The 25956-nt window shown below is 45.4% G+C and overlaps 2 protein-coding genes and 1 pseudogene across 5 annotated transcripts in view; 1 reads left to right on the top strand and 2 right to left on the bottom strand.

Annotated features, from left to right (window-relative positions):
• The window catches only part of CYFIP2 (cytoplasmic FMR1 interacting protein 2), a 142609-nt gene that overhangs the window by 55800 nt on the left and 60853 nt on the right, over positions 1–25956 (bottom strand). For all 4 annotated transcript variants that reach the window (XM_039460643.2, XM_039460642.2, XM_010345340.3 and 1 more), the window contains 8 exons: positions 25270–25423; positions 23303–23459; positions 22359–22455; positions 20560–20636; positions 15610–15718; positions 13210–13329; positions 7734–7933; positions 5769–5856 (listed from right to left, as the gene is read on the bottom strand). In XM_039460643.2, the coding sequence (XP_039316577.1) occupies positions 5769–5856; positions 7734–7933; positions 13210–13329; positions 15610–15718; positions 20560–20636; positions 22359–22455; positions 23303–23459; positions 25270–25423 (1002 nt within the window). The remainder of the gene's footprint in view (positions 1–5768; positions 5857–7733; positions 7934–13209; positions 13330–15609; positions 15719–20559; positions 20637–22358; positions 22456–23302; positions 23460–25269; positions 25424–25956) is intronic.
• Positions 957–5315, top strand: FNDC9 (fibronectin type III domain containing 9). The gene is made up of 2 exons (XM_003934774.4): positions 957–1424; positions 3411–5315. The coding sequence occupies exons 1-2, from the start codon at positions 1264–1266 to the stop codon at positions 4090–4092; spliced, it is 843 nt and encodes a 280-aa protein (XP_003934823.3). The 5' UTR covers positions 957–1263; the 3' UTR covers positions 4093–5315.
• On the bottom strand, positions 15725–20553 carry LOC141582462 (bifunctional methylenetetrahydrofolate dehydrogenase/cyclohydrolase, mitochondrial pseudogene; annotated as a pseudogene).

Here is a 25956-nt window from a genome sequence, read left to right on the forward strand (position 1 = left end):
AAGGAACAGGAAAGGATGGAGCCTCAGAGCCAGACGGCCCTTTGTGAGAAAGGGGGAGGCAGGCAGGCAGTCTGGCTTCTCACAAGGAAAGGGACGCTGGGGATGATCCAATCCAGGAGTAGCAAACAGTTTCCATTCCTGTTGCCAGCTCCCAGAGATTGGTTGGGAAGCAGGTTCTTGGGATGCTCATCTTCAGAGGAACTCTGGTGCTGTTTCTGTGCCCAGCTGGAAAAAGTGCTACATTAGCTTCCTAGGGTTTCTATCACAAATTACCATAAATGTGGTGGCTTAAAATGACAGAAATGTATTCTCTCTCAGTTCTGGAGACCAGAACCCTGAAATCAAGGCTCCGGCAGAACCACGCCCTCTCCAAAGGCTCCAGGGGAGAATCTTTCCTCGCCTCCCCACTGCCGATGGCCCCGTGGTGTTCCTTGGCTGACGGCAGCACCCCTCCACCCTCTGCCTCTGTCATCCCTTGGCTTTTTCTCTTTGTGCCTCTCTGTGTGTACATCTCCCTCTCTTTTCTTTTACAAAGACATTGGTCATTGGATTTAGGGCTCACCCTTCATCCACGATGATTTCATCTTGAGATCCTTAACTAGTTACAACTACCAAGACTCTATTTTGAAACCAGGTCACATTTTGAGGTTCTCGGTGGATATGTGTCTTGAGGGGACATTATTCAACCCAGTGCAAATGCCATGATGGTTTAGCAAGCTGGACGTGGGTTTGGGGCTAGGCAGGGATGGGGCTCATGTCTTTTGCCTTCTGATCTGCCATGCTGATCTAGCCCAAGCCCACAGCTTTACAGATGATAGCAGAACTGAGGTTCAAACAATAAAAAGGTCCTGACCAGTACCACATAACTACGTAATGCCAGAGGAGTCAAGAACAGAGAAAGAAAAAGAGGTGGGGGAGGCAGTTGGGATGGGGAAGTGTAGGGTGGGAGGGGATGAAGACGAATATTACTGCCTTGATTGTGGAATAACTGAGAAGGGCATCTTTGCATTTAAAACCATTGGCCAAAGAGGATCTAGATGGGACAAGAAAATAACAACCAGCCAATTAGAGAGAAAATGTAGGCGTTTTAGAAGAATTAGTACCGCACTGGGGATCAGTTTGCAGAAGATCATCTGCCCTTTTTCTGGCTAAAGGAATGAGAGCTCCTCTCACTGGGCAAAAGCCTTTCCAGGCTGGTCCCTGAAAGCATCATGCGTACAGATGCCTGCTGGTTGCCATGGTGAATGATGCTGATCTGAAGAAATGAATAATGTGAGCGTTAGGGTGACAGTGGGATTACTCAGTGTTGAGAGAAACAACACGGAGAGCCCAGAGCGGAGGAGGGAGAAGGCACGATTCTCGCAGCTTTGGTCCTACTCCACCTTGGAGGGCACAGCTCTAACCAGACACACTGCGAGCATCAGGTAAGGGATACAGATGGCTCTTCTTGGACATGGAAATGGCTTCTCTTTTCACGCTTTGCTTGGAGAAGGGCCAGGCAATGGTAAATGAATAGCTAAAAACAGGGGAGAATTTAGAAACAGAAACAGAGGAAGAAAAACCATTAAGGGAGATGGATCTGGCCCTAAAAGCTGAGGATGCTGTTTGTGTCTTGGCAGAAAGCTCTTAAAAATGTCTGCTGAGGTAATTCCGTGTGTACAGACAGCCAGTGGCAGATAGGAAGCCAAGAGAACATTTGTGCGTGACAAGAAACAGGATTCCTGATTACTCCTGACGGAGGGTTTGACACAGGTGGCTGCCTATGTATCATAAGTAATGAATTAAGCTCTTTTCATTGTGGTCAGAAGTATATTTATAGGGATGTGTGGGGTGGGGAGGATGAATGGGTAGACACCAAGCAGGGAGCATAAACATTCGGTCTCCTTCATGATGACCTTCCCTGGAAGGGTCTGAACACATCTGTCTCATCCCTTTCATTCCCCATTTTCTGGGAAGAAATTTTCAGCCACATGGAAAGATACTATTCACCTTCCTGAGCATCTCAGTTCACTGTTACTGTTAGAGAAGAAAAACAAGGACCGAGAAATCACTCAATGCTGTGCACCTTTCTGCAGCTCATCTCCTGGAGGAAAATGGGCAAACACAGGAGCGTGGGTGAAAGCGGAGGAGAGAGAAAGGCAGGTCATAATAGCCATCAGTTTGGCTTCATATCCAATGCAGGTGAAAATCCAATCGACAGCTGTTTACTATGTCACTGCAACCCAAAATAAAACCTACTGGGTTTTATGTGCGAGAGGAGGGGCGGAGGACAAAGCAGGGTGAGACCTTTATGTGAAGGTACCTAGGCTATGACTGTCTCTGTATTTCTGATCACGGGAAATCAGTAGAGGGAACTGCATGAGAGGAACTAAAATACTTGAAGATGGCTCCGTCTTATCAAAGTGGGGCCTGGCAATCTGAAGAGGGCTCATTTGATTTGTCAGGAAAAACAGCAACTGGGTCTCAGCCCTGGCACCTCATTTTGCAATAGCAAAACTAAACCCAGCAGCCGTGCATTAGGAAATGCAGTGCTTAAGTGGCTTTGAGTCTTTCTCTCTATTAGCGGCATGACATCTGGTTGCTCATCCATAAAATGGGAATCAAGCTCAGAGGGTGTGAGGAAGAATAAAGGAAATTAATTACTGTCTGCGAATCATCTCGCACGACCCGTGACATAGCAAGCACTTTCTGTGAGTGGTTACCATGATCAACATTCATAATACCAGCAGAATTAAATAGTGGTAGTTATGCTGATATTAGGGGCTGATTATTTTCACCTATGAAATAAATTTCCTGGTACCACTGGCTTTGAAAAAACAAACGAACGCAACAGGAGCAGAGGCTTTGGGGTGAAATCAGCTGCCAAAGAGTGACGAAGCGATTTTCCACTCACCATGGGCAACAGAACCAGGAGGCTAAAAAAAAGCAGTGGGCAGAATGTTCTAGCTCACTGAGCTCACAGTACTTGGAGCAGAAACAGGAGGTCAAGAAGGAAAATTCAGGTGAATCATTGCCTGAGGGGAGGTCACAAACCTGAGGATGAAGGTGGAGCCTCTGAGGTTCTATTGATTTCTCCTTACCTTTTCTTCTTTTTTCTTAAAGGGATGAGAAAGATGTTGTTATGTGAAGGATTTCTGCAAGGGTGAGATGTGGCTGGGATTACATGGGTGCATGTTTCCTTAGGCCCGAAGGCCACCAACTCTGACATGGGACGGCCCCGGTTTTAACTTTTGTCCTGCCTTTTCTTCACTATGCCTAAATAACAGAGCCTCTCGGCCTCCACTGCTTTGTCTGTAAGATGAGGGCAACAGGAGTGCCTATCTTAAATCTGCAATAAATGGTGGCTATGATTATGATAAGTACATACTTAAATCGGGGGATGTCACTCTTCACGTTGATTCTGGTTTCAGAATCGGGATGAACATCGAGGTTGGGAACATTTCTCATACAGGAGCCATCATTTCCTGGTCGCCCTCGGAGCCCTGCCTGGAGGACTATTACCATATTATGTATAGGCCCACCTGGAACAGCATCTTCTCTGGCTATCTTCGCTACAGCTTCCACCACGAGGAGAAGGTGCCTCGAACGATCAGCTCCGTGGTGCTGGAACATCTCGCCCCTTCCACTTTCTACTTCCTGTGCATCAGCTGTAAGAAGGCTGCCTTCCCTCACAGGCACTACTGCACCATGTTCCACACCCTGGATAAGAGTCCACTGGCTGCTGGAAGCTCCCTGGGAGACCCCCAAATCTCCCTTTGGGTGCTGATGGCCATTCTACTGGCCTGCTTCACAGCCGTCTTGGCCTTCATCTGTCTCCAGTTCTGGTGTGTCCGCTACCATGAGCCGCGATGGTCTTACAGAGCTGGCCAGATGGAGGAGGCCAATGGGTTGGTGAGATGGCCGGAGGAGGCCCCAGCTCTCGGTCAGAGGGAGGAAGATCTGCAGGGGCTCCCCCTGGTGGAAGTGCCACGCAAGAACTCCAGAGATGGAGCTGAACCGGACCCCGAAGTCAACCAGGATGCCTCTGATGCGGGTGCCTTACAGAGGCGGGGTGGTAACCAACTTGCCACACTGCCTCATTGTAGGGAATAAGAGCGGGGAGGAGAGGGCCCACATCATGTAGCCTAAAGCTTTCCACACAGTAGGTCTTTTGTACAAATGTGTCTATAGACTACCCATTTCTCTCCCACTGTGGGTCACCTAGGTTGGATGAGTGCCCCAGGACAAAGCTTCTCAAGTTGGAAAATGTATCCCCCAGGGTATGCCAAGGTACAAACAGGGCATCTCTGCAGCAGTGTCCACTCGGGGGACATAGTTAAGAACTGAAAGCATTATTTGAACATTAAAACAAATATGGATATGTTATAAAGTAGAAAGCAGAAATTTGCACGACTGACATGAAGCAGTACTTGAAGGAAATGTTTGAGTTGCAGGTAGGCTCTCTGAGGTACACTTTTGGGCAAAGGCAGATGTCCAGTTTCCTCTGCCCTTTAGGGGATTATTTGGAAAAATGTGAGAAGCTTCTTTTAGGCCATCACACACCACCTGTCTCTACTGTTTTAAACCATGAATTATCTTTAGTATTAATACTTTCCTTTAAATTGACTCATTCTAAAGTGTAAACTTATTTTCAAAGACAGCCTATGAAAAGCCAGCACCCTCCTGCTACAAACAGAAGGGAACAGATATAAGAATAAACATCATGAAAGTAAGATAATATTCAATCTGACTTAGCTTCTATTGCCTGCCAGTGACTCTGAGCTTCATGCCCGCTTGCTTGTCTTTGATAAAAAGAGATCCAGTGTTGGAGAGGTAATAAAGACACATTAGTACCAATATTTGCCTTTCTTCTTGATATAGCATGAGGTTTGAAAAGAGAATCGAAAGGGGAAGTGCTATTTTTACTTTGTGAGTCCATGTTAGTTTTAACAGACATGGCATTTATGCCAGAACCATCTCAAATGCTGTCAATCAGCTTCCCTTGATTTGAGAAAACTGCCTTGACCAGACCAGGCTGGTTGTTCTGGAGATGTCTGTACTTTGCCAGCATCATCCTAAGACCTTCCAAGTGCCCTCTTATGTATACGGAGGACAAAATTCCAGAATCACAGGATGACAATGCTGTGAACCAACTGAGACACAGCAGGAGCTGAGAGGTCAAGACAAGAAGCCCCACATCCCTATTTCCTTGCCCCCTCCATAAAGTAAATCCTCACCTGACTGCTCAGCCTTCCCGACTCAGCACCCAGTCTCCAGGGTCTGCTTTTGCCCTCATTCCTGCTACTTGTGAACAAATAAAGATGCATATACTCGCAGATGTTTCTGCCTGGCTCTCATTGCTGCCTTTTCCCTTTCTTTTTAGAGACAGAGTCTCCCCCTCCCACCCAGCCTAGAGTGAAATGGTACAATCATAGCTCACTGCAGTATCAAACTCCTGGGCTCAAAGGATCCTCTTGCCTTAGCCTTCCAAATAGCTGCTGGTGCATGCTGCCATGTCTGGCTAATTTAAAAAATTTTTTCTTTTTCTTTTTTTTTTTTTTTTTTAGAGACAGGGTCTTACTATGTTTCCCAGGCTGTCCTCAAATTCTTGGTCTCAAGTATCCACCCACCTCAGACTCTCAAAGTGCTGGGATTAAAGGCATGAGCCGCTGTGCCTGGCATTGCTGCCTTTATCTCTGCACCTTCATGCTCGTCTAATTCAGGGACACTTTTCTATTTGCTTTTTCTCACCAACCCTCTTCTAGGCAGGGTAGGGCAGGACTACTTACCTTAGATCCATAGAGGTAATAAGGCTGTACGTTGGCAGGTTTGTCTCGTTGTGGTTCTTGGGTGAAAGGAATGGCAGTCCGGACAAAACTAGTAGAAGCAAAGGGATGGGGAAGAGTTAAAATGGTCCTGATATTCTTCTTCATGGGGCACAGATAGCAGGAGTGCTTCCTGACCAGGTGAAGGTTTGCATTGGTACAACTGCACCGTTGGTTAGGTGACTTTTATAAAGGTACTAAACTTTTCCAACATCTTCCCATTCAACGACTATCTCCTTTCCATAGATGGGAAAACTTCAGTCTAGATTCCTGGGCTCAACAAGGGGCTTGTGGCTGCTCAGAAGGACACTAGGCAAGTAAGTTAAGAGTGGGGCAGGCTTGAACATAGCTTTCTCTGGAGCTCCACTCCTCTACCTCCAGTTTGGTTTCTCGAGAGCAGAGTTCAGCAAACTCTTTCTCAAAAGAGCCAGGCAGCCAGTATTTTCAGCTTTGCAAGCCAGTCTCTCCTGCCAGTACTCAGCTCTGCTGTTGCAGCATGGAAGCACCCATAGACAATAATAAACAAATGGGCACGACCGAGTGCCAATGAAACTTTATCAATTACAAATCATTTTCACCTAAATATTATTATTCTTTGGACTTTTTCCCTTCAACCACCTAAAAGTGCGAATACTATTCACAGCTCACGGGCTTTACAAAAACAGTCCGCAACTAGATGTGGTCTGTGAGCCACAGTTAGCTGCTCCCTGCTCAAGAGCGTTAAAACTCCTAAATCTTTACAGAACTGGAAATCTATCTCAGTTAGTGTATGGATTCAGATGGATTTGTGCCCATCTCCCACATCCTTCCATTCTTTCAACACATACTCATTTAATACTGACCTGAGCCAAGCCTTAGGGATACCTACAAGATCTGAAGATGAATACATTTTTTTGCCTTCTTACGTACTTACTTTGTATGTGAATATATATGCCTCACCTCTTCGACCAGGTTACGAGCCTTTGTTGGGATAAAGAAATTAGGTCTTGCCCCCGCCAGTGCCTGGCCTAGGGCTGTGTGCACCTTGCAGGAGGCAAGCTCCACTTGTTACGCATATGTGTGCTCTGCAAATGTATGCTGTTTTGCATGCATGCTTTCAGACATGTGGATATCCTTACAAGCACATAATCTGATCATGTCACCTCCTTTCCTCAAATTCTTTCAGGGTCAATAAAAACGTAATAAAAATTGTACAAGCGTACAATCTGATGTCACCTCCTTTCCTCAAACTCTTTGAGGGTTAATAAAAATGCACGATCCTGCTCTGGCCTCTAGAGTACCGCACAATCTGTTCCTGTGTTATCTTTCCCACCCGACGTGTTTCACTCTCATCAACCTCTCAGAGAAACCCTTAAGATACTTGCCTGGAATATTCTTCTCCTGCCTTTTTGCCTTAATTAGTCCTACTCATCCTTTGCATCTTAACTCCAGCATTACTTCCTCAAAAAGGAAGCCTCCCTTGAGGTTTGCAAGACTTTTTGGATTAAAATAGGTGGTGCTGTTACCTCTGTCATGGCCCTATGGGCTTTCCTTCATCTTCTTATTCACTGTTCATAATGGTACATTTGTCATGTGACTGTTTGATGACTCACATCTTCCTCTAGCCTGAAGACTCAAGAGGCAGAAAGGTATCTGTTCACCAGGGCATGCCCCATGTTTTACTGGGGTAGTAAAACACCCAAATGGGCAACTTCAGAATAGTACTAGAAAGAGCTCTTCAATGAGAAGACCTAATTGTTAATCACATTCAACTGTCAACCAGCTCTGTGACCTCAGGCAAGCGACAGAGCACAGAGCCTGTGCCCAGGAGGTGCTCTGAGAAACACCTGTTGCAGGAACCACTCACATGTGTGCTGATCCTAGTTTGGAAGAGGCAATGGTCACTCTCCCAACCCCTGCCCACCCGCCTCTGCACAGGGACTCCCTTACCGGTTCGTGGACCCATTGTAGCAGTAGTTGGGGAGAAAGTCAAAGTTCAGTTCCCAGAAGACATGCAGGGTGATGCGGCCGTAGGGGGCGGACACATTGTGATTGGCCTCCCGGAACATGGCATCAAAGCTGTCCAGCGTCATGTGCTTACAGAGCAGCCGGTGCGTGAGCCGGTTAATCTCCAGCAGCCACTCCAGCTCCTGCCCAGAGAGAGAGCCCACAACTGCTGAGGACTCACTTGTAAGCCTTACATGTGTGTGCTTTATCTTACTGATTCCGTTCACGCAAGTGACAGCTGCTCAGACAACTTCCCGACCATCTACATGGGAACTAGGACCCTACTGTAGCAGGTGACAAGGTTTCCTTCTTCTGAGAAGTGGAAGGATTGTCAGACTATGCCAGGGGCAAGGGAGAGGAAGGGGAGGCTGCATGCCTACCCTGTGGAAGGAGACCATGAACCATGTGCAAATCCCCTGATTACATTCCTTTGGGTAGAGAACAAGCTTACTTGCTTTCCAGTTTCTGTATCAGTGAGAAAAAAGCAATAATAAGAGCTACCACTGATTGAGGGCTTACTGTTAGGTTAAACCCTATAATGTTACTGTTTGTTTAAGGTCAAATACTGGCAATTTTGCATGGTGCAACCAAATCAGTACGTGCCAGTTTTACATGCATCAACTCATTTAAAGCTTATCAAACCCTATGAGGTCAGTATTGCTGTTCTCATTTTACACATATGGAACCTGAGGCTTTGAGAAGTTAAGTAACTTGGCTTCAAATCCAGGAGGCTCCAAAGTTCACATTCTTAACCGCCATCTCTAACAGCTATAGAAATTTTTAAAAGGTGGGAGCAGAATGTCTCATCCTTTGGAGTACAGGCCCCTTGAGGTATCACATAGCGGTGGCAAAGGCGTGGCTACAAGCCATGGGCAAGCAGTCTATAATCAGCTCATAATGACCTGAAATCTATGTGCACTGTGGGCCCTGAATGAAGAAATCCCATCTTCAGGCAAAGTGGAATACTTCAGTGGACAGTGTCTGCACACAGCAGGACATGGCATTTGTTGGGAAATGAAAGAAGAGTGTAACTCTTTCAACACGCTTTGGTCTCTCACTGTCCTGTAACTTCCCCCCACTGCTTTCAAAAGGAACCAAAGCACAGTCTTGTGTACAGACAGAAAGCACCTGAGGCCACTCCTATGTTGTTTTGCTTAAGCCATCTTGAAGACAGGTACAATGGTCCCTCATTCATAGGGCGGGGAAATGGAGGCCCAGAAGGTTAAGTAACTTGCCCAAGGTCACCATAACATGGCTTAGGATGTGTATCCAAGTCTCCTTATTCCAAATCCTGTGTTCTTGGCCCCTAAGATACAGTTCTCTGGAATAAGGATGCGAGAGCTGTGAAAGTCCTCTGAAAGGCAAAGGTGGCTTTACAACATAAAGGCTAAAAAAACATTGGCAAGGCCAATTCATTAGAGCATGGCCAGGTGGGATGGCCATGGAGTCAGCTGTAATGGCTGGAGTATGTCCACAGGAGGCAGCCTCATGCCAGAGATTCAATTGCATTCTCATTAGCCACAAAGACCCCTGGATGGAGACCAGAGTGTGCTCAGGTGGAGATCCCAGGTGATGTTTCCAATTTTTGGAGCTCTGCCTCTCTGAAACTCAGATTCTGTGGCTGTAAATTGAAACGTGCAGAAATGGTTGACGGCTTGCAAACATACACAGCTAAAGAAACCAGACAGGTCAGGAAAGTGGGATCAACTGGGGTGAGGACAAAGTTTGGGGAGTGGGTCCATCTATGGGAAATTGAAGGGCCCTGCCCAGGTAAAGGTAGAGCTGCTACTTCTGATACCCTGTCAGACTGCTGCCATATTGGAGTGGGGGATTACAGATGGCAAATCCTGCAATTTTTCAAAACAAGGTCAGAACTTCAATTCCGCAACAGCATCCAGAGGAGTAAGTTTCCAGTCATTGTGCACCATGAAGTAAATGAAGGGCAGAATACAGATCCAGCTTTCTGATTCTGTCTCCCGGGGGTGTGGCTAGCTGCAATATGTCTTTATTCTGATTCACTTAGAATGGGTACTAAATAAATGAAAAATGCATGAAGTAAGCGCTGCCAAGTTTATTTCTAACATCACTGAGTCCCTGGCACACTCTGGTGCCTTGCTACTGGGAAGACGACTGGGAAGCTGGGGAACAATTTCTGTGTTATCGTTCTGTGACTTTAGCAGTCTCATAGCAGGAGACTGAAGAATAGGCAGAGGCTGCTGGAACTGCAGGTCCACTTCTTCCTGCACATTATATAACCCAAACGATATTTCTGCATCACATTTTGGATTTGTTCTCCTGGCCTTGAAATCAGAAGAGGGCGTGTGCCTGCTGGATGCAGGGCTCCATCTACCAAAGCAAGGAAAAGGCTTAGAAGGCCACATGGGCAGTTTAGGGGTTTCTGAAGAGGATGGCAGCTTTCCACAGTAAGTCTGGTTTACTAAAGGCCAACGCAGAGAAACAGAACTGGGAAGTAAAACACCCAAATGGGCAACTTCAGAATAGGAGCATAAAGAGCTCTTCAGTGAAGGACCTGATTGTTAATCACATGCAACTGTCAACTAGCTCTGTGACCTCAAGCAAGCGAGAGAGCAAAGGTCTCAAACTCAGTGCAGTGAGGCCTGGTGGGTCACACACATACACGAAGTCAGCCAGTGGGGCTGTGTAAGCTAAAGAAAGCGCAGCCCGTCTCAGGATCTTCCAGGCATTGCTAGACAGTCGTTACCATCTGGGAATGCTGGTCTGGCACTGCCAGGGCTCCTGTAGTTTTATTTGAATTCTTCCAAATGTTAAATGTTGGCTCAAAGTTACAAACGAACTATGCCGCCTAAATGAAATGCTGCCCGTTTTCAACTTCAGCATAAGGTCTTGCTGAGACTCTGTTTGCTCAGCTGTGGAAAATGAGAGCAACTAACTCCCCAAATCTTTGCAACATCAGAATCAAGTTGCCTCCCCATCTCAGAATGGAGTTTTTCAGGTGGAGGGAGAGGCTGAGGGGAACTCATCCCCCACTTTGTTTCTTGGAGGAGGTAGAAGCTGCTCAGCCAGGGCCAGCAGGGGTCATCCTGACCCACCAGGAGAGCGTTTCCCTGAGCTCTCTTCATGGGCTTCCCAGGAACTGGTGTTCTCTGTGGAGCCACTGCCCTCAACTGATAAACAAGCGCTTTCACTGCTTGTTTTGATTTTGTTCCCAGATAAAAGAACATTTAGTGCTTTTCAACAGGTGGGAGGAGGCCATGGAGACACATCTATCCCAAATCTTTTTTTTTTTTTTTACCATAAGATATGCTCATTATTGGAAAATTAGAAGATACAGATAAACAAAAAAGAAAAAAAATCCCACTACTTGGAGCTAATCACTGCTAATGATTTGGCTTAAAGAGTAACTCTGTTTCTCAAAATAGAGGTGGCCGAACGATTTCTCAGCAAAACATGAGCTGTACTACAGTCTCTTGAAGTAAGTAACCCAGGACTTAGGTGGCTGGTTAGTTCAAATCCTAAGAAATTCTGTTGAAAATTCACCCAAAATCACTGCATTGCAGCCCCAAATTAATTTTTCTCTCATCTTTTTTTTTTCTTTCCAGAAGCTATTACTTATTAAGGGCTAACTATGTATACAAAGAATTCTGCAAAGCTCTTTCGAGGCAGCATCTCATTTTATCTCTATAGTAACGCTAACAGGTGGATTCTGATATTCCTTCCACATCTACAGATGAGGAAACAGGTGTGGAGAAGCTGAGTCACTTGCACCCAGTCACCCAGCTAGGACCAGAGTCCTAGTTCAGTGTCACTTTTTTACTACTTTGTCCACTTAAAATAAAACCCACCTTTATTTAAAAATAATTTGAGACTTATTGAAAAGTTGTAAAAACAGCATACCCTGCATATCCTTTACCCAGCTTCCCCCCGCCGTTAACATGTGGCGGAACATAGCACAATTATCAACAGAAGGAAATTAACTTTGGTACAACACTGTTAGCTGAATGACAGGCTTTCATTGGGTTTTACCAGTTTTCCCACTGAAGTCCTTTTTCTGTTCTAAGATTCAATCCAGGATTCCACGTTGCATTTAGCTATCATGTTCCCTTATTCTTCCCTAATTTCTAACAGATTTCAGTCTTTCCTGTCTCTCAAGACCTGGATACTTTTGAAAAGTATTGTATCGTTCACTTTTTTTTTTTTTTAGAATGGCACTTGATTTGGGTTCACCTGATATTTTTTCATAGTTAGACTGAGACTGCATTTTGGCAAGAATATATGATAACAACAACAATATTTCTTACTGCTATTAACTTTGATACTTGGTTAAGATGGTGTATAATTTTCTCCACTGCAGAGTCATTCTTCCCTGTGTAATTAATAAATATCTTGGGAGAGAGAGTTTGAGACTATGCAAGTATCCTGTTTCTTCTCAAAGATTTTTTGGTTTAAAACATTTTTTTTGCTAAGATATACATAAAATTGAACATTGTAACCATTTTTAAGTGTGCTGTGGCATGAACTACATTCACATTGCTGTGAACTATCAGCCCCATCCTTTTCCAGCAGTGAAACTCACCTTCTCCAGTTGAAACTCTGTATCCATTAGACACTATCTCCCTCTTCCCTGGCAATCGCCATCCTACTTAATGTCTCCACAAATTTGCCTACTGTAGGAACCTCATATAAGATAAATAATGCAACATTTTTCTCAAAGTTCTGCCCACTTATTTTAGCATGCATTGATGGCTCTTGCCTATAGTCCTTATTATATTCTAATGGTGATTTTCCATTTCCTATTCCTTCTGTTCATCTGCTTTTAAAAGCACTGAAGTCTTCCTTTGATTTACTAAATGAACAACCAGTCAAGTTTACTCTAATTCTTGAAGAGACAGAATTAGCAGGGAGCTGTTTAAATTGCTGTTTTCTGGGAGAGAGGAGTAGGCCTATTCCAGGCTTGTGCATAAGGACCCGTTACATAATCTGCAGGGTACAATGTTTAATGAAAATGTGGGGTCCCCTTGTTTAGGAATTTCAAGATGGTGACAGCAAAGCAGTAAACCAGCCACAAAGCCCTTCTGTGCCCTGTGCTACTGCATACCCGTGAAGCCAGTCCTCTTGTGCAATTTTCCCTAGCTTCTTGGGACCACTCATCTACTTGCTCAGTTTGCAGAATCCTAAGAACACGCAGCTGTGAATGAGGGTGGGCCATCTCTAGAAACGACAGAGTGGAGACCCCCTCCACTCTATCGTTCCCAAGGCAATCAGGAACATAAGATTATTCTTATTCTGTGTAAGTCTGTCTTTCCCAGCTCCATTCAGATGGGAAAGAGACTCACTGCCCCTCTTTAACTGGCCCAGCACTAGACTAACTACAATCCCCATTTAGGCTTCTCGTCTGATAAATCCCAGAGCAGAAACCCATCAGCTCCCAGACTCTTACCACAATGGAGGTCAGGTCCTCGCTCTCAAAGCGGCTGATAGCCTGGTCCAAGGATTTATACATGGCGGCAGAGATGCGCTGGGTAATGAGTCTGTTCAGGTCAATTGATCTACCCAACAGCTGGATGGAGAGAGAGAGAAAAAAATTACTTAATATTCACATTGGACAGGTGCAGTGGCTCATGCCTATCATCCCAGCACTTTGGGGAGCGAAGGTGGGAGTGAGACAGCCAGGTGGGGGGCAGGGTCCCTCATGAAACTCCAACCAGCCTTGTGACTGTCCCTGTTTCCCTACCTTTTTTACTTTTCACCCAATAAAACCCTGCTTTACCCACCATTTAAACTGTCTGCAAGCCTAAATTTTCATGTCCATGGGACGAACAAGAACCCTGTCTTTATGTGAACTAAAGAACAGGAGGAGAGCTTGAGCCCAGGAGTTTGACACCAGCATGGGCAACATAGTGAGACCGTGTCTCTACAAAAAATAAAAAAATAGCCAGGTGTGGTGGTGTACACCTGTAGAACTAGCTACTTGGGAGGCAGGAGGCCGGAAGATAGCTCAAACCCAAGAGTTCGTGGCTGCAGTGAGCTATGATTGCACCACTACACTGCAGCCTGGGTGACAGACAGACCCTTTCTCTTAAAACAAACAAAACAAAAAAAGATTCACACTGACAACCTGACAAGTATGTGCATGCACTGATAGGAAATTGCATTAAAATTCTAAAGGACATAACTGGGACAGTTTCTATTCTGATTTTATAAGAGAACGTCCTTGTTATTAGGAGATACAGGCTGAAGCATTCAGGGGTGAAATGTCATATTCGGCAACTTAAACTCTCAAATAGTTAAGAACAGCAGTATGTATATTCATCACACACACACACACACACTGTGTAAGTGCTAGAAAGAAAATACATACATGAGAGAGAGAATGTGAACAAAATATGGTAAAAGATTAATACTTGCAATCTGGCTACACGGTAAATAAATGTTCATCGTATTATTCTTTTGACTTCCCTGTAGGCTTGAACTATAGGAAGTTTAGGAAAAATAGGATTCATTCAGGCTGTGGGAAGGGGCTCTGGGTAGGCTCTGGCTTCCCATAAATGTTGCTGTTGACATCCTAAATCTAGCCCTGAGGTTCTTCCTGCATCTTTCCTGTGCTCAATTCAGTTACCAGGGACACAGCAGCCGCCTCAGCAAGGGCCCACTTTGTGCCTTCATGAGGGAAAATTTAAAAGCAAGAGAATGAAAGTCTGATTACAGGATGGAAAATATAGCTTAAGGTACTTTCTGCTGGGGTACACGCAGGCATTACTGCAGATGCTATGCAGAGGGCAATGAACATTTGTCAAGTACCTGCTGTGTCCACAGTGCTTTGCTACGTACCAAATGATTATTCTTAAGTGTTTTATTTTTGATACTTCTCTTTTGGCATAAATTTTCTACCAACCAACGAGGGCCCCTTATAGCCATCTCATGCACACATAAAGCGCTCAGTATTTAATATCCTGTGGCTAATTCTGGCTGCATTGTAACAGATAGCAGTAATCTTCTGAGAGGCTGAAGAAAAAGCTCTCATTGAGCCCTTGCTGTTGGCAGAAGTAAAGATTCTATTTCTCCCCCTCTTTAACGATTCTCCATTTCCCTTGGATTTCTCATAGCAAAGGGAATGTCCAGAGTTTGAGATGAATCCTTTGCTTTTCGCCTCTGGCACGGTCTTAGCCTCAACCTGGCCCTTTCACAAAGACCAGGACCACATAATAGCACACGGATATCACAGCATAAAGGCCATTTTGCCACCTGCTTGGCCCACAGCAGGGCTCTGGGAGGAGGGCTCATCATTTGCCGGGCATCTCTTCTGCTGTCTGTCTGCCTCACATTAACATTGTTAAATGGGGACGTTTCTCAGTTCCTAGCAACATTTCCTCTATATCGAGGGTCAAATGTTAATAGAAACCAACTCTGTACACACACACACAAAACAGTTTCTCCCATGGATTTGCCCTGATATGCTTTCCTTTCAAAAGCACCACTGTCTTCCTCATTTAGAGCAGCACTTGGGCCCTGTTCAGGGACAGATTTACCCGTCTCTGAGCGGCAGTCCCAACTGAAAAAAGTGGGCTGCAGCTTATGATAGAAGACAAAGGCTTTGATTGTCATGACTTGTCGGAGGTCGGTTACATATGGGTGCAGAAGCCCAGGACCCGAACCAAAGGAAGCCCAATGCCCCCAGGCTGCCTGTGAGATTCTGAGGCTGTGCTATACCCGAGCTCAGAAACCCGCACTGCGCATGCAGGGCAGACAGTACCCAGGCCTGATTTCTGATCTCTGTGCTGACTTTGCAGCTGCTCTCTCCTGCCCCTTCCATCTCCATGGTGGCTTCCTCTCACCATACCTGGACGTGTCTCTGCTTTAGCAGCGTTTCATAGCGATTGGACGGTGGATATGGAATGATGACTCCATAATTCTTACATTCAGCTCGAAAACGTTTATCCAACAGGACACTGGAAGGGATAAAAGTTAAACAAGACCAGTAAACAGACAGTGAATGACTCTGGACGGCCCAGGTACATCTATTTCAGACCATGGGATCTACCCACAGAGCACTAGCGTATATATCTCAAGTAGAATTGTTTTCTGCTTTACACAAGTTTCTGCAAATTTCTTTTCAGTCACAGCAGCTCAATATGTGAAACAGAGTTTCTGAGTTAAAGATGGCCAACGTAGAAGTTGAGCCACTTTCCTCTTATTTATTTACCACAAAACCAATTGAGTGCATGCTTGGTGCATCCCAGGAAACATTCTGGGCAGCAGGAACACGAAGTTCCTGTCCTCATAGAGCTTATATTCTAGTGAGGAAAGACTGATAATATAAACACAAACAGAGGAATGAAAAAATTTCAGATAATAGGTAAGAGTTGCATAGTATTTATTATTTACAAGGCACCTGAAACACACACACACACACACACACACACACACACACACACACACACACCATTTTAAATCTCACCACAACCCTATGAGCTGGGAGTGTTATTATCTTTCACACTGAGGCATGGATTGCAGAGTACCAAGTGTTTGGAAAATAATAAAATGGGACCATTTGGAGTTAGGAAGTCAGGCAAAGTCTCCCTAAAGAAGTTTTGCTAAACAGAGACCTGAATGATAAAATTGGAAAGATCTAGAGGAAGACTATCATTGAGACACTGAGCTTCGTTATGTTTGAGAAAAGGAAAGACGGCCAGTGTGGATCAAGTATAGTCCAGGCTTGAGAGCATGGTGCAAGATGAATTTATAACATCAGACCAGGGGCCAGGCCAGGTAGGTCCACGCAGGCCATAGTAGAGGCTGGGTGTATCCCAGACATAACTAAAAGTCATTTCAAAGTTTTATGCAAGAAAGAGACATCATCTAAATCTACACGTCCAACGTAGCAGCCACCAGCCACATGTGCCGACTGAACACTTGAGATGTGGCTGACCCTAATTGAGACGGACTGTAAGATACACACTGGATTTTTAGGACTTAAAAAATAAAATGAAAAATCTCTAATAATTTCTATATTGAGTATATGTCAAAATTACAATGTTTTGGATATGGTTGGGTTAAATAAAACATATTATTAATTTCACCTGTTTCTTTTCCTTTTTAAAATACGTCTACTAAAACAATTAAAATAACATCTCTGGCTCACATTTGTGGCCGAATGGCATCTCTAATGAACAGGACTGACCTAGCTCATTGCTTTCCTCCTGGGCTTTCTCCAGGTCTCTCAACCTCCTCAACTTCCCATACTTCAAAGAAAATCGCTGATCTTACAGGGAAGGCTGTAGATAAAAGCCCATATTTCACATGAAGGAAGACCCAGGGTTCGACACGCCTGAGTCTGTTTATATAGATGATGAAACAGCCTATTTGGAATCAGAATTGTCTTATAGAAGCCAGAAGCCCAACTCACTGTTAGAACCATATTCCATTCAATTCACAGATGCCTATTAAGTGACTACTTTGTGAAAGGCTGTGTTCTCTGCCTCCTCTGAAATCCTACATGCATGCTCTTTCTTTTTTCTTTTTTTAATTAAAAAAGAAAAACATAACCTTTAATCAAAAAGTCTGATTAAATTCAATATTAATGCAAACTCTTAACAATTTTCTGGAAAAGTCAACAGGGTGCATCATAGAAAAGCAGACAGCTGCTGACAGTTCTTTGGTGGAAAAGTAAGTTGCAAACTTATCCGAGCTGCCCAAATGATTATCAAGCCAAGTTTGTTTTTCAAAAATAGGTTTTAAAATATACCAAAGAAACTATACAATACGAAAATTTAACAATGAAGTTAAAAGTATATAGCGAAAAACAAATATGACAATATACATGAATAATGTATAAAAGCAGCCTTTCAATCCTAGAAAACTAAAATTGGGAGAACTTACTGAAGGGTACCAAACATAAACTGAGGACTAATAGCAAGGAACAATCCTAAACATTTTCCCAATGACTGACTAAGCCTCAAAAAGACAGCTTAGGAAGACAATTAACATGTAGTTTTTTTCTCCTAGCCAATTCAGTTCTATTTAGATAAATCTGGTTACCAATCAATGCATATATAAATTAATTTCTTTCTACTCAATTACTACCATTTTTTTCTTTTTCACCTTTCCCCTAATTTCCTCTAGCAACACTTTTCCTTGGGTTTGATGAGCTGAACTCAAAAGGTTTGGTACCTAAAATGAGTATCAACTCTTATCGGAACAGCACTTGGGAAATGCAATCCTAGAGAAGGCAAATGTTTAACCGAGGGCGTGACAAAGTTAAGCATCCATTCTCCAAACGACAATGTCTCCCATGTTCACCGATAGGTTAACGGTTGCGCTTGGCTAGATCACATGACCCTGTACGACAGTGGAATGCTCCCTGGTGAGGTACTGCAGGTGTGTGCACAAACACGCACCCATTTAAGCTTTTAATAAATGCAAAGCGTCATTTTAAATAATTTCAGTGGAATAAACTAAAACTACTGCATTTCTATTGGCCTGCTTTGCTTCTTGAGCTGGCTTGGAGTGTTGTTCGTGACACAGAAGACACAACAGTTAATTACCGGCTACTCCAAGCTCTTTAGGCTTCACCACTTCTCGCTCTTCAAGCCTCAGCACCTTTTTTGCAGCAATAATGGTATTCTTCATTAGCATTGCCACTCTCATGGGGACAACACCTCCAGGAACTGGAGTGATATAACTGGCTTTTTGTCTGACACCTTCAAAATCCACATCTCCAACCAACTTGGGTTTGGCAGTTATGGGATCGTGAACTCTATTTATTCCCACATCAATTAACTGCTGCTCCTTCCTTGATCATATCTGCTGTGAACAGATTTGGAATGCCTGCAGCAGATATTACAATATCTGCAAGAATTGTATGTTTCTTCAACTGCTCTTTGGGAGTATATCGATGAGATATTCTAACAGTGGCATCACCTCTGGGGCGTTCATGTGACCTGTCTGTGTGCAGTAACATTGCAATGGGCATTCCAACATTTTTTGACCTTCCAGCCACAACCACATTCTTCCCTAGGGTTGGAATGCCAGTTCGCTTAATTATTTCCCACACACCCCATGGGGTAGCCGGTAACATGGAATCCTGGTCCAAACACATTCGCCCTACATTAATTACATGAAAGCCATCAACATCCTTGACTGGAGAAACAGCATTGCAGGTCTTTCTCTCATCAGTAGGCTCTGGAAGAGGCAGTTGAACAAGGAGGCCATCTACGTTATCATCATTATTCAGTTTATTGATTAGATTCAACAATTCTTCCTCTGAAACTGAAGCCGGTTTCACAACTGTCTCACTGTTGATTCCCACATCTGCAGCTGCCCTGGTTTTGTTGAGGACATAGGAGTGATTGTAGGATTCTCAACAAAGAAGATCACACTCAGCTGTGGCTGCTTATTGCCTGAGGCCACGCACTCTTCCACCTCCTGCTACCCTTCCTGCTTGATCTGCTAAGCCAGTTTCCTTCCAGAAATGATCATGGCTTCATTTCGAACTGCCACGAGGTGGAAAGGGAGAGGGTGGAGGGAGCATCTGTGCACAGACTGCAACAGTCGGACAGCCAACATGGACGTGAGCGAAGGCACAGGCATAGCCCACGACAGTGACCATGCCGGGAGGGCCCTACATGCACGCTTTCTATACTTTGCAGCCTTTAAGAGTCACGTTGTTGAATGCACAGCCTATGTTAACAGAAACTTGGGTGTGCGGCACATCAACTCCTATTTGAAATATATCAGGGCTACTCTGGCTGTTAAAAGCAAAATGAAGCAAATCCTTTTCATAGAAAGAAAATTTATTAAGGTAAGGAACTATCCTTGGAATTACTGGTTGATATGTTTGGATTTCCAATAAGGATGGAAATATCTCTATATATAATTTGAGGTTTTCCTTGATCTGTGCTGTTACAGGTTCTTGAAACCCAAGAACTTGTGAGGGTTGAAATCAACATATTATACTGGCAATCCCCAGGAGCCTCTAAGCCGGACACATCTCTGATCCAGACTTCTTCACTGGCCTCGTCTGATTTGCACATACCCATTCTTCTCCAATTCATTCTTCACACATTTATATATTTAAGGGAATAAACTTTCAAAAGCAAATAAAAATCGAATCGGGTCACTGTGGTACTTTTGAAACCATCCGGAGGCATTCCACTCCTAGCAGAAGCAGCTACGAAACTGGTGTGCTCTGGCCCTGCCCACCTCTCCAGCCACATCAGGCAGCCTGCGCCCCCTCGTGGTGGTAAGGAGACACTGACATGCATGAATCCACAGGACTCCTCCCACCGTCCTGGGAGGTTGGCATGCTGTTCGCTTGATACTCCCGCCACAGCGGCCTTGCACAAGCAGTGCCTTTCGCCTGCAACTTCCTGCCCCATCCTTCACCTAGTTTTACTTTCTTCACTCCTACCAACTTCGGATAAGAACTCAGACACCACTTCCGCAAGATGGCCTTTCTAGTTCCCCGCCCCAAAGGTTTAACTGTTCAAATTTAACTGTCGTCTGTTCCCATGAGCTTTTCCCTCTGAGAGAGCATCGAACTTCCTTGTCACTGTGCATTCATGGGCCTTTAGTCAATGTCTGTCTTTCCTGCTAGACTGCAGGCTGTGTGAGGTTAACACCCTATCTGCCTAGTTTCCTTTTCACTCTATTTCAGCACCCAGTCCGGGCCCGTGGAATGTCTCCGTTTTCTTCAGGTGCTAAAGAAGAAGGAAGGTTTCACAACAGAAAGTCACGTCTTCCAGGTGGCAGTCTTAAGAGATTGGTACTCACAGCTCTAGGGCTTTCCTACCTGCCAGCCATGGCTTTGTAGTAAGCAAAGATCTGGTCTGCCAGCTTGTAGACAAACTGATCAAAACACAGGTTCACCTGGTAGAGAGGAAGCGGGAAACATTACTGGTGCCCATTCAGCTTTATCACAGAAACTCAGCCAACTGAAAGAGGCCAGTCCCGCAGGACTGCCCGAAATGCATTCTGAGGAAAGACACTTTGAAGGGGAGAAAGGAGATTCTGTGGCTAATTTTGGGAGGTTTCGTCCCTTGCTCTCAGGGTCCTCAGTCAGTCAACAGACAAGGCAAAGTGCAAAAAGGCTACTGAGGAACCGACCTCCCCATGGCCCCACTCCTCAGCCGTTCCGAGGCCGCCTGCCTGGGGGGATGCAACAGACAGACCATCAGAACCTGTCAGTACTCATATTCGCCCGCTACCTTGGCAGCCTCCCCATCCATCTCTTCTGTTAGACTTATTTTTTTTTTCCAACGTATTTTACTTTGCAATTTTTTTTTTTTTTTTTTTGGAGACAGAATCTAGCTCTGTTGCCCAGGCTGAAGTGCAGTGGTGTGATCTTGGCTCACTGCAACCTCCACCTCCTGGGTTCAAGCGATTCTCCTCCTTCAACCTCCTGAGTAGCTGGGATTACGGGCACCTACCACCACACCCAGATAATTTTTTGTATTTTTAGTAGAGACAGGGTTTCACTATGTTGGTCAGGCTGGTCTCGAACTCCTGACCTCAGGTGATCCGTCAGCCTCGGCCTCTCGAAATGTTGAGATTACTGCACCTGGCTGCAAATTTGTTTATGAAGTTGATAGTCACATTTAAAAGCCCCATCCTTCAAACTTTGCTTAAATTTCTTTGGTTTTCAATGAATAAAGTCTTGCCATTTCAGTCTTATCATCAGTGATAAACTGTAATGCTCAGGTGGGAAGAGAATTCACACCAGACACAGAATCAAACCGAATCTTCCAAAAAAGGCAAGAGCAGGAAATGACTATGAGATGGGGTAAGGGTTACACTCTTACCTGCCTTCTCTTAACTAGGTAAGAGTGTAACGTCAAAGGAAACAGATCATATTTACTATCATATTTAATATTTTAAGCCTTTTATCTTTAATATATACGTGATTAACCTTCAATTCTTTTCTCACCAGATCCTTGGCCCCATAAGGTTAACGACTCAAAATGCTTTCATATCTTTCATCTCGCACCCCACATGGTATGCAGAACACAAAAGCACAGTGCCGGGTTTAGTGCTTTCCTCGGCCCTGGGTCACTGAGGCCTCTGCCCTGCACTTTGTGCTTCAAGGATCATCAGTGGACCTCCCTCCGGGCAAAGAATCTATAGGGTCACGATGGGTGTATGTGGGGGAGGAGGTCCCATTCCCCCCTTCTAGAACTAGCTCTGAAAAGCTTATACAGGTGGCTCAAGCCTCTTCCAGGGCCGCGTGCTCTCTTCCCTGGCTTCACCTCTGGGTGGCACTATGGGTGTGTGTGATCATAGGTTTTAGGTCTGGACGCTGTTTTTGAGCAGAGGCGGCAGGCAGAGCTTGGGTATCTATACACATGCACACGAAGCCCTTTATGGTGCTGCACAGTTTGGGCGTGGGAGAAGAAAGAGAGCAGGCCCTGAGCTGGGTGTCTGTCTGTACTTCTGCCCTGAGAGGTGGCACAGGTCTTCTGACGGCCATGATCACAGACATTCCTCTCTAGAACAAGTCACTCCTACTCCTACTTCATGCTAATAGCAAAAGACTGGAAAAATCCAGAGTTTGGAACAAGATTAAAGGAGGAAAAAGAGAAGCATGTCACTTGCCTCAGCTTCGATCTCATCATACAGGAACTGCTTTTTGAACTTGGTCAGAGCATAGTAAGCGCTGTCGTTGTACAGATCCAAAGGGTAGAGGACATACCTGGACAGGGAAAACACAGCCAGCTGCTTACTAATGACCCCCCTAAAGGAAGACAGTTTTATACCTGCTTGGGAAATAGAAACAAGTTCAGAGTCAGGAAAAGACCGTCTTTCGGCTGTCTCTTATGTTCCCAGAGCCTCCACCACTTAGGAACAACTTACTTTACAGTCGGACCAAAGAAATAAAAAGTTTGAGATGCAAATAAAACCAAGACTTGTAAACATTCATCTGGGACTAAAAGACATGAGGCGGCAGTTAAGAATACGAGCTTCCTGGCCGGGCGCGGTGGCTCAAGCCTGTAATCCCAGCACTTTGGGAGGCCGAGGCAGGTGGATCACGAGGTCAAGAGATCGAGACCATCCTGGTCAACATGGTGAAACTCAGTCTCTACTAAAAATACAAAAATTAGCTGGGCATGGTGGCGCATGCCTGTAGTCCCAGCTACTCAGGAGGCTGAGGCAGAAGAATTGCCTGAGCCCAGGAGGCAGAGGTTGCGGTGAGCCGAGATCGCGCCATTGCACTCCAGCCTGGGTAACAAGAGTGAAACTCCGTCTCAGAAAGAAAGAAAAAAAAAAAAAGAATACGAGCTTCCTGATCCTGAGATGATTATTTTCTGAGCATAGTTGTTATGAGGCTGACAAGACATAGGAAGGGCAGTTGGGCTGGGAGAATTTATCTACAAGGCTGCGTTAAATGATTCTGTCTGGCCTGAGCTCTCCCCGTGGTGGGGCACATGGCCTGGTTTCTTTCCAACTTAGTGCCTCCTTCTGGAAAGAAGGAACTCCCTGGCAAACTGCCCTCCACTTGCACCCCAGGAGCCACCTGCTGGCCCAGTCCTGCCTCTTACTCCATCATAGAAGGTTCTTTGGTTTCCAGGATATGGTCCGTTAGAATCCAGGGCATGGACATCTCAATGGGGAACTGAATTCGTCGGCCCATGGTTAACTCCAGGAAGAATTCTCGGAACCAGAGCTGGGAGAGGTCACAACATTGCTGCAGGGCTTCTGAAAGTATAAGGGAATGAGCCTTGGGTTACACTTGCGTTGAAAGACCTTAGTTCTTATTGTTTTAATTAATTTTTATTGTTCTTGTCACTGTGTTAGGTATGTAGCAGGTCTTAATATTGATTAATAGATCCTGCTCTCTTTTACTTAAAGGCACACCTAACATCTACTTGGAAAATGGTATTTGCTGAGCTTGAGAGGCAGTGGTTGTGGGTGGCGGGAGAGAAGAGGAGGCAGTGACCTTTTAGAGCAGGCGTCCCCAAACTACAGCCGCATGCGGCCCCCCGAGGCCATTTATCCGGCCTCCCGCCGCACTTCAGGAAGGGGCACCTCTTTCATTGGTGGTCAGTGAGAGGAGCACAGTATGTGGCGGCCCTCCAACGGTCTGAGGGACAGTGAACTGGCCCCCTGTGTAAAACGTTTGGGGACGCCTGTTTTAGAGCTTTAGATTCCCCTATAGTTCCCACCACCCTCCTACAAAGCCATCCTGAAAACCTGTAATCTAAGCATGAAAAGTACAGTTGTGACTGGGCACAGTGGCTCGCACCTATAATATCAGCACTTCAGGAGGCTGAGGCAGGCAGATCACTTGAGGTCAGGAGCTTGAAGCCATCCTGGCCAACATGGCGAAAGCCCGTCTCTACTAAAAATACAAAAAAAAATTAGCTGGGTGTAGGGGTGCAGGCCTGTAATCCCAGCTATTCAGGAGGCTGTGGCAGGAGAACTGTTCGTACCCAGGAGGCGGAGGTTGCAGTGAGCTGAGATTGCACCACTGCACTCCAACCTAGGTGACAGACTCCATCTCAACAACAACAACAACAACAAAAAGTGTGTTCATTATACTTCATTATACAAACACAGTGTCAAGATAGGCCCCCAAGTGCCCGCTTTCAACTGGATTGTGGCTCCTTGACCCCTTATGTGTGTTAGTTCCTAGATCCCATGCAGTTTTGAGGCCTTGAAGGCCTTCCCTGGCTACTCTCTAATGGAGAAATTTGTACTGTTTGTTACGATGACTCTTTTCAATGCGGGCAGACATAAAACGAATCATGTCCCTGAGATACTACTCTTCCTCTGTCCTGGACATACATCATTTTTTTTTTCTTTTTTGAGATGGAGTTTCCCTCTTGACACCCAGGCTGGAATGCAGTGGCACAGTCTCGGCTCACTGCAACCTCCTCCTCTCCTGGGATCAAGCAATTCTCCTACCTCAGCCTCCCCAGTAGCTGGGATTACAGGCATGCACCACCACGCCCAGCTAATTTTGTATTTTTAGAGTTTCACCATGTTGGCCAGGCTGGTCTTGAACTCCTGACCTCAGGTGATCCACCTACCTCAGCCTCCCAAAGTGCTGGGATTACAGACATGAGCCACAACACCCAGCCCATATCTCTTACTAAAAGGAGAAGAAGTGTGACAAAGGATTGGGAAATGGCTTGAGAGCCTCCCCTGCCGGCAGCAGCAAGAACTAACTAGTGCTCGGCTGTGGCTGAGTAGCAAAAGTCTAGCAACTATGTGTATGTGCATATTCTTGCTTTTGATCCCTCTCTACTAAGGACTTTATGACAAATTAGCCACAGGTATCTCCTGGACAAATTTAGCTAGGTCAGAACAGCTGAGTTGAGCCTGGCGTTTCCTAATTCCAAAAGCCCACTGGAAAGTGTGTGTGTTTTTTCCTTGGTGGTGATATGTGCCCCTTATGGTCCACGATCACGTCCCTTTGCAGTGCCTGGCTTGGTGGTCTCAGTGGCTCTGAGAGCCCTCTCCCCTCCCTCCCCCAATGCCTTAGCAGGGGTGCGATGCAGCTCACCACTGATGTTGAGCAGATGTGTGAAGAAGAAGGACTGTTTGTGAAAGTCCTCTATGGCGAGGACGATGGGTCCGTCGAGGCTGCTCCTCAGGGTCTTCTTGGAGCCGCTTTTGTCTGCAATGAGCGATTCGAGCATGGTCCGCACCATGTACAGCTTGAAGAAGAAAGCAAGATGAGAAGGTCAGAAGCTGGCCCTCCACCCTGGGGAAAAGGTTGCTTCGTGCTGTATTTATTTATTTATTTCTGCAGATACCTGCTCTTAAAAAGCACTGTCTTAAGGAAGCACCAGTTTAGGTCTGAGAAATAAATGCGGAACTGTGAAAACCTTCATGGCCAAACCGGGCCCCGTGGCATTCCTGGGCCAGTGGACCTGGCCACACCAGGTAGCTCCCTGCTCTGCTTGGCCAAGGGTGTGTATATCAGAGGAGAACCTCATTACGTGTCACCCTGGAGTCACTCCCTGCCTTCCCAGAGAGCCACAGATGCCATGGGTGGAGCACTGGACTGGGAGTCAAAAGACCAGGGTTCAAGGCCAGGCACTGCTGCTGATTTGCTGTGTGACCTTAGGCAATAAAGCCCCCACTCTGGGCCTCAGCTGTCTTATGTAACACCAGGGGGTTGGACCAGATGCCTTCTCACACCAGTCCCTTTCAGCACTAACATTCTGAGGAACTGAGAAATGGGATA

This window comes from Saimiri boliviensis, chromosome 20, assembly GCF_048565385.1.
Source record: "Saimiri boliviensis isolate mSaiBol1 chromosome 20, mSaiBol1.pri, whole genome shotgun sequence".
Classification (NCBI taxonomy): domain Eukaryota; kingdom Metazoa; phylum Chordata; class Mammalia; order Primates; family Cebidae; genus Saimiri; species Saimiri boliviensis.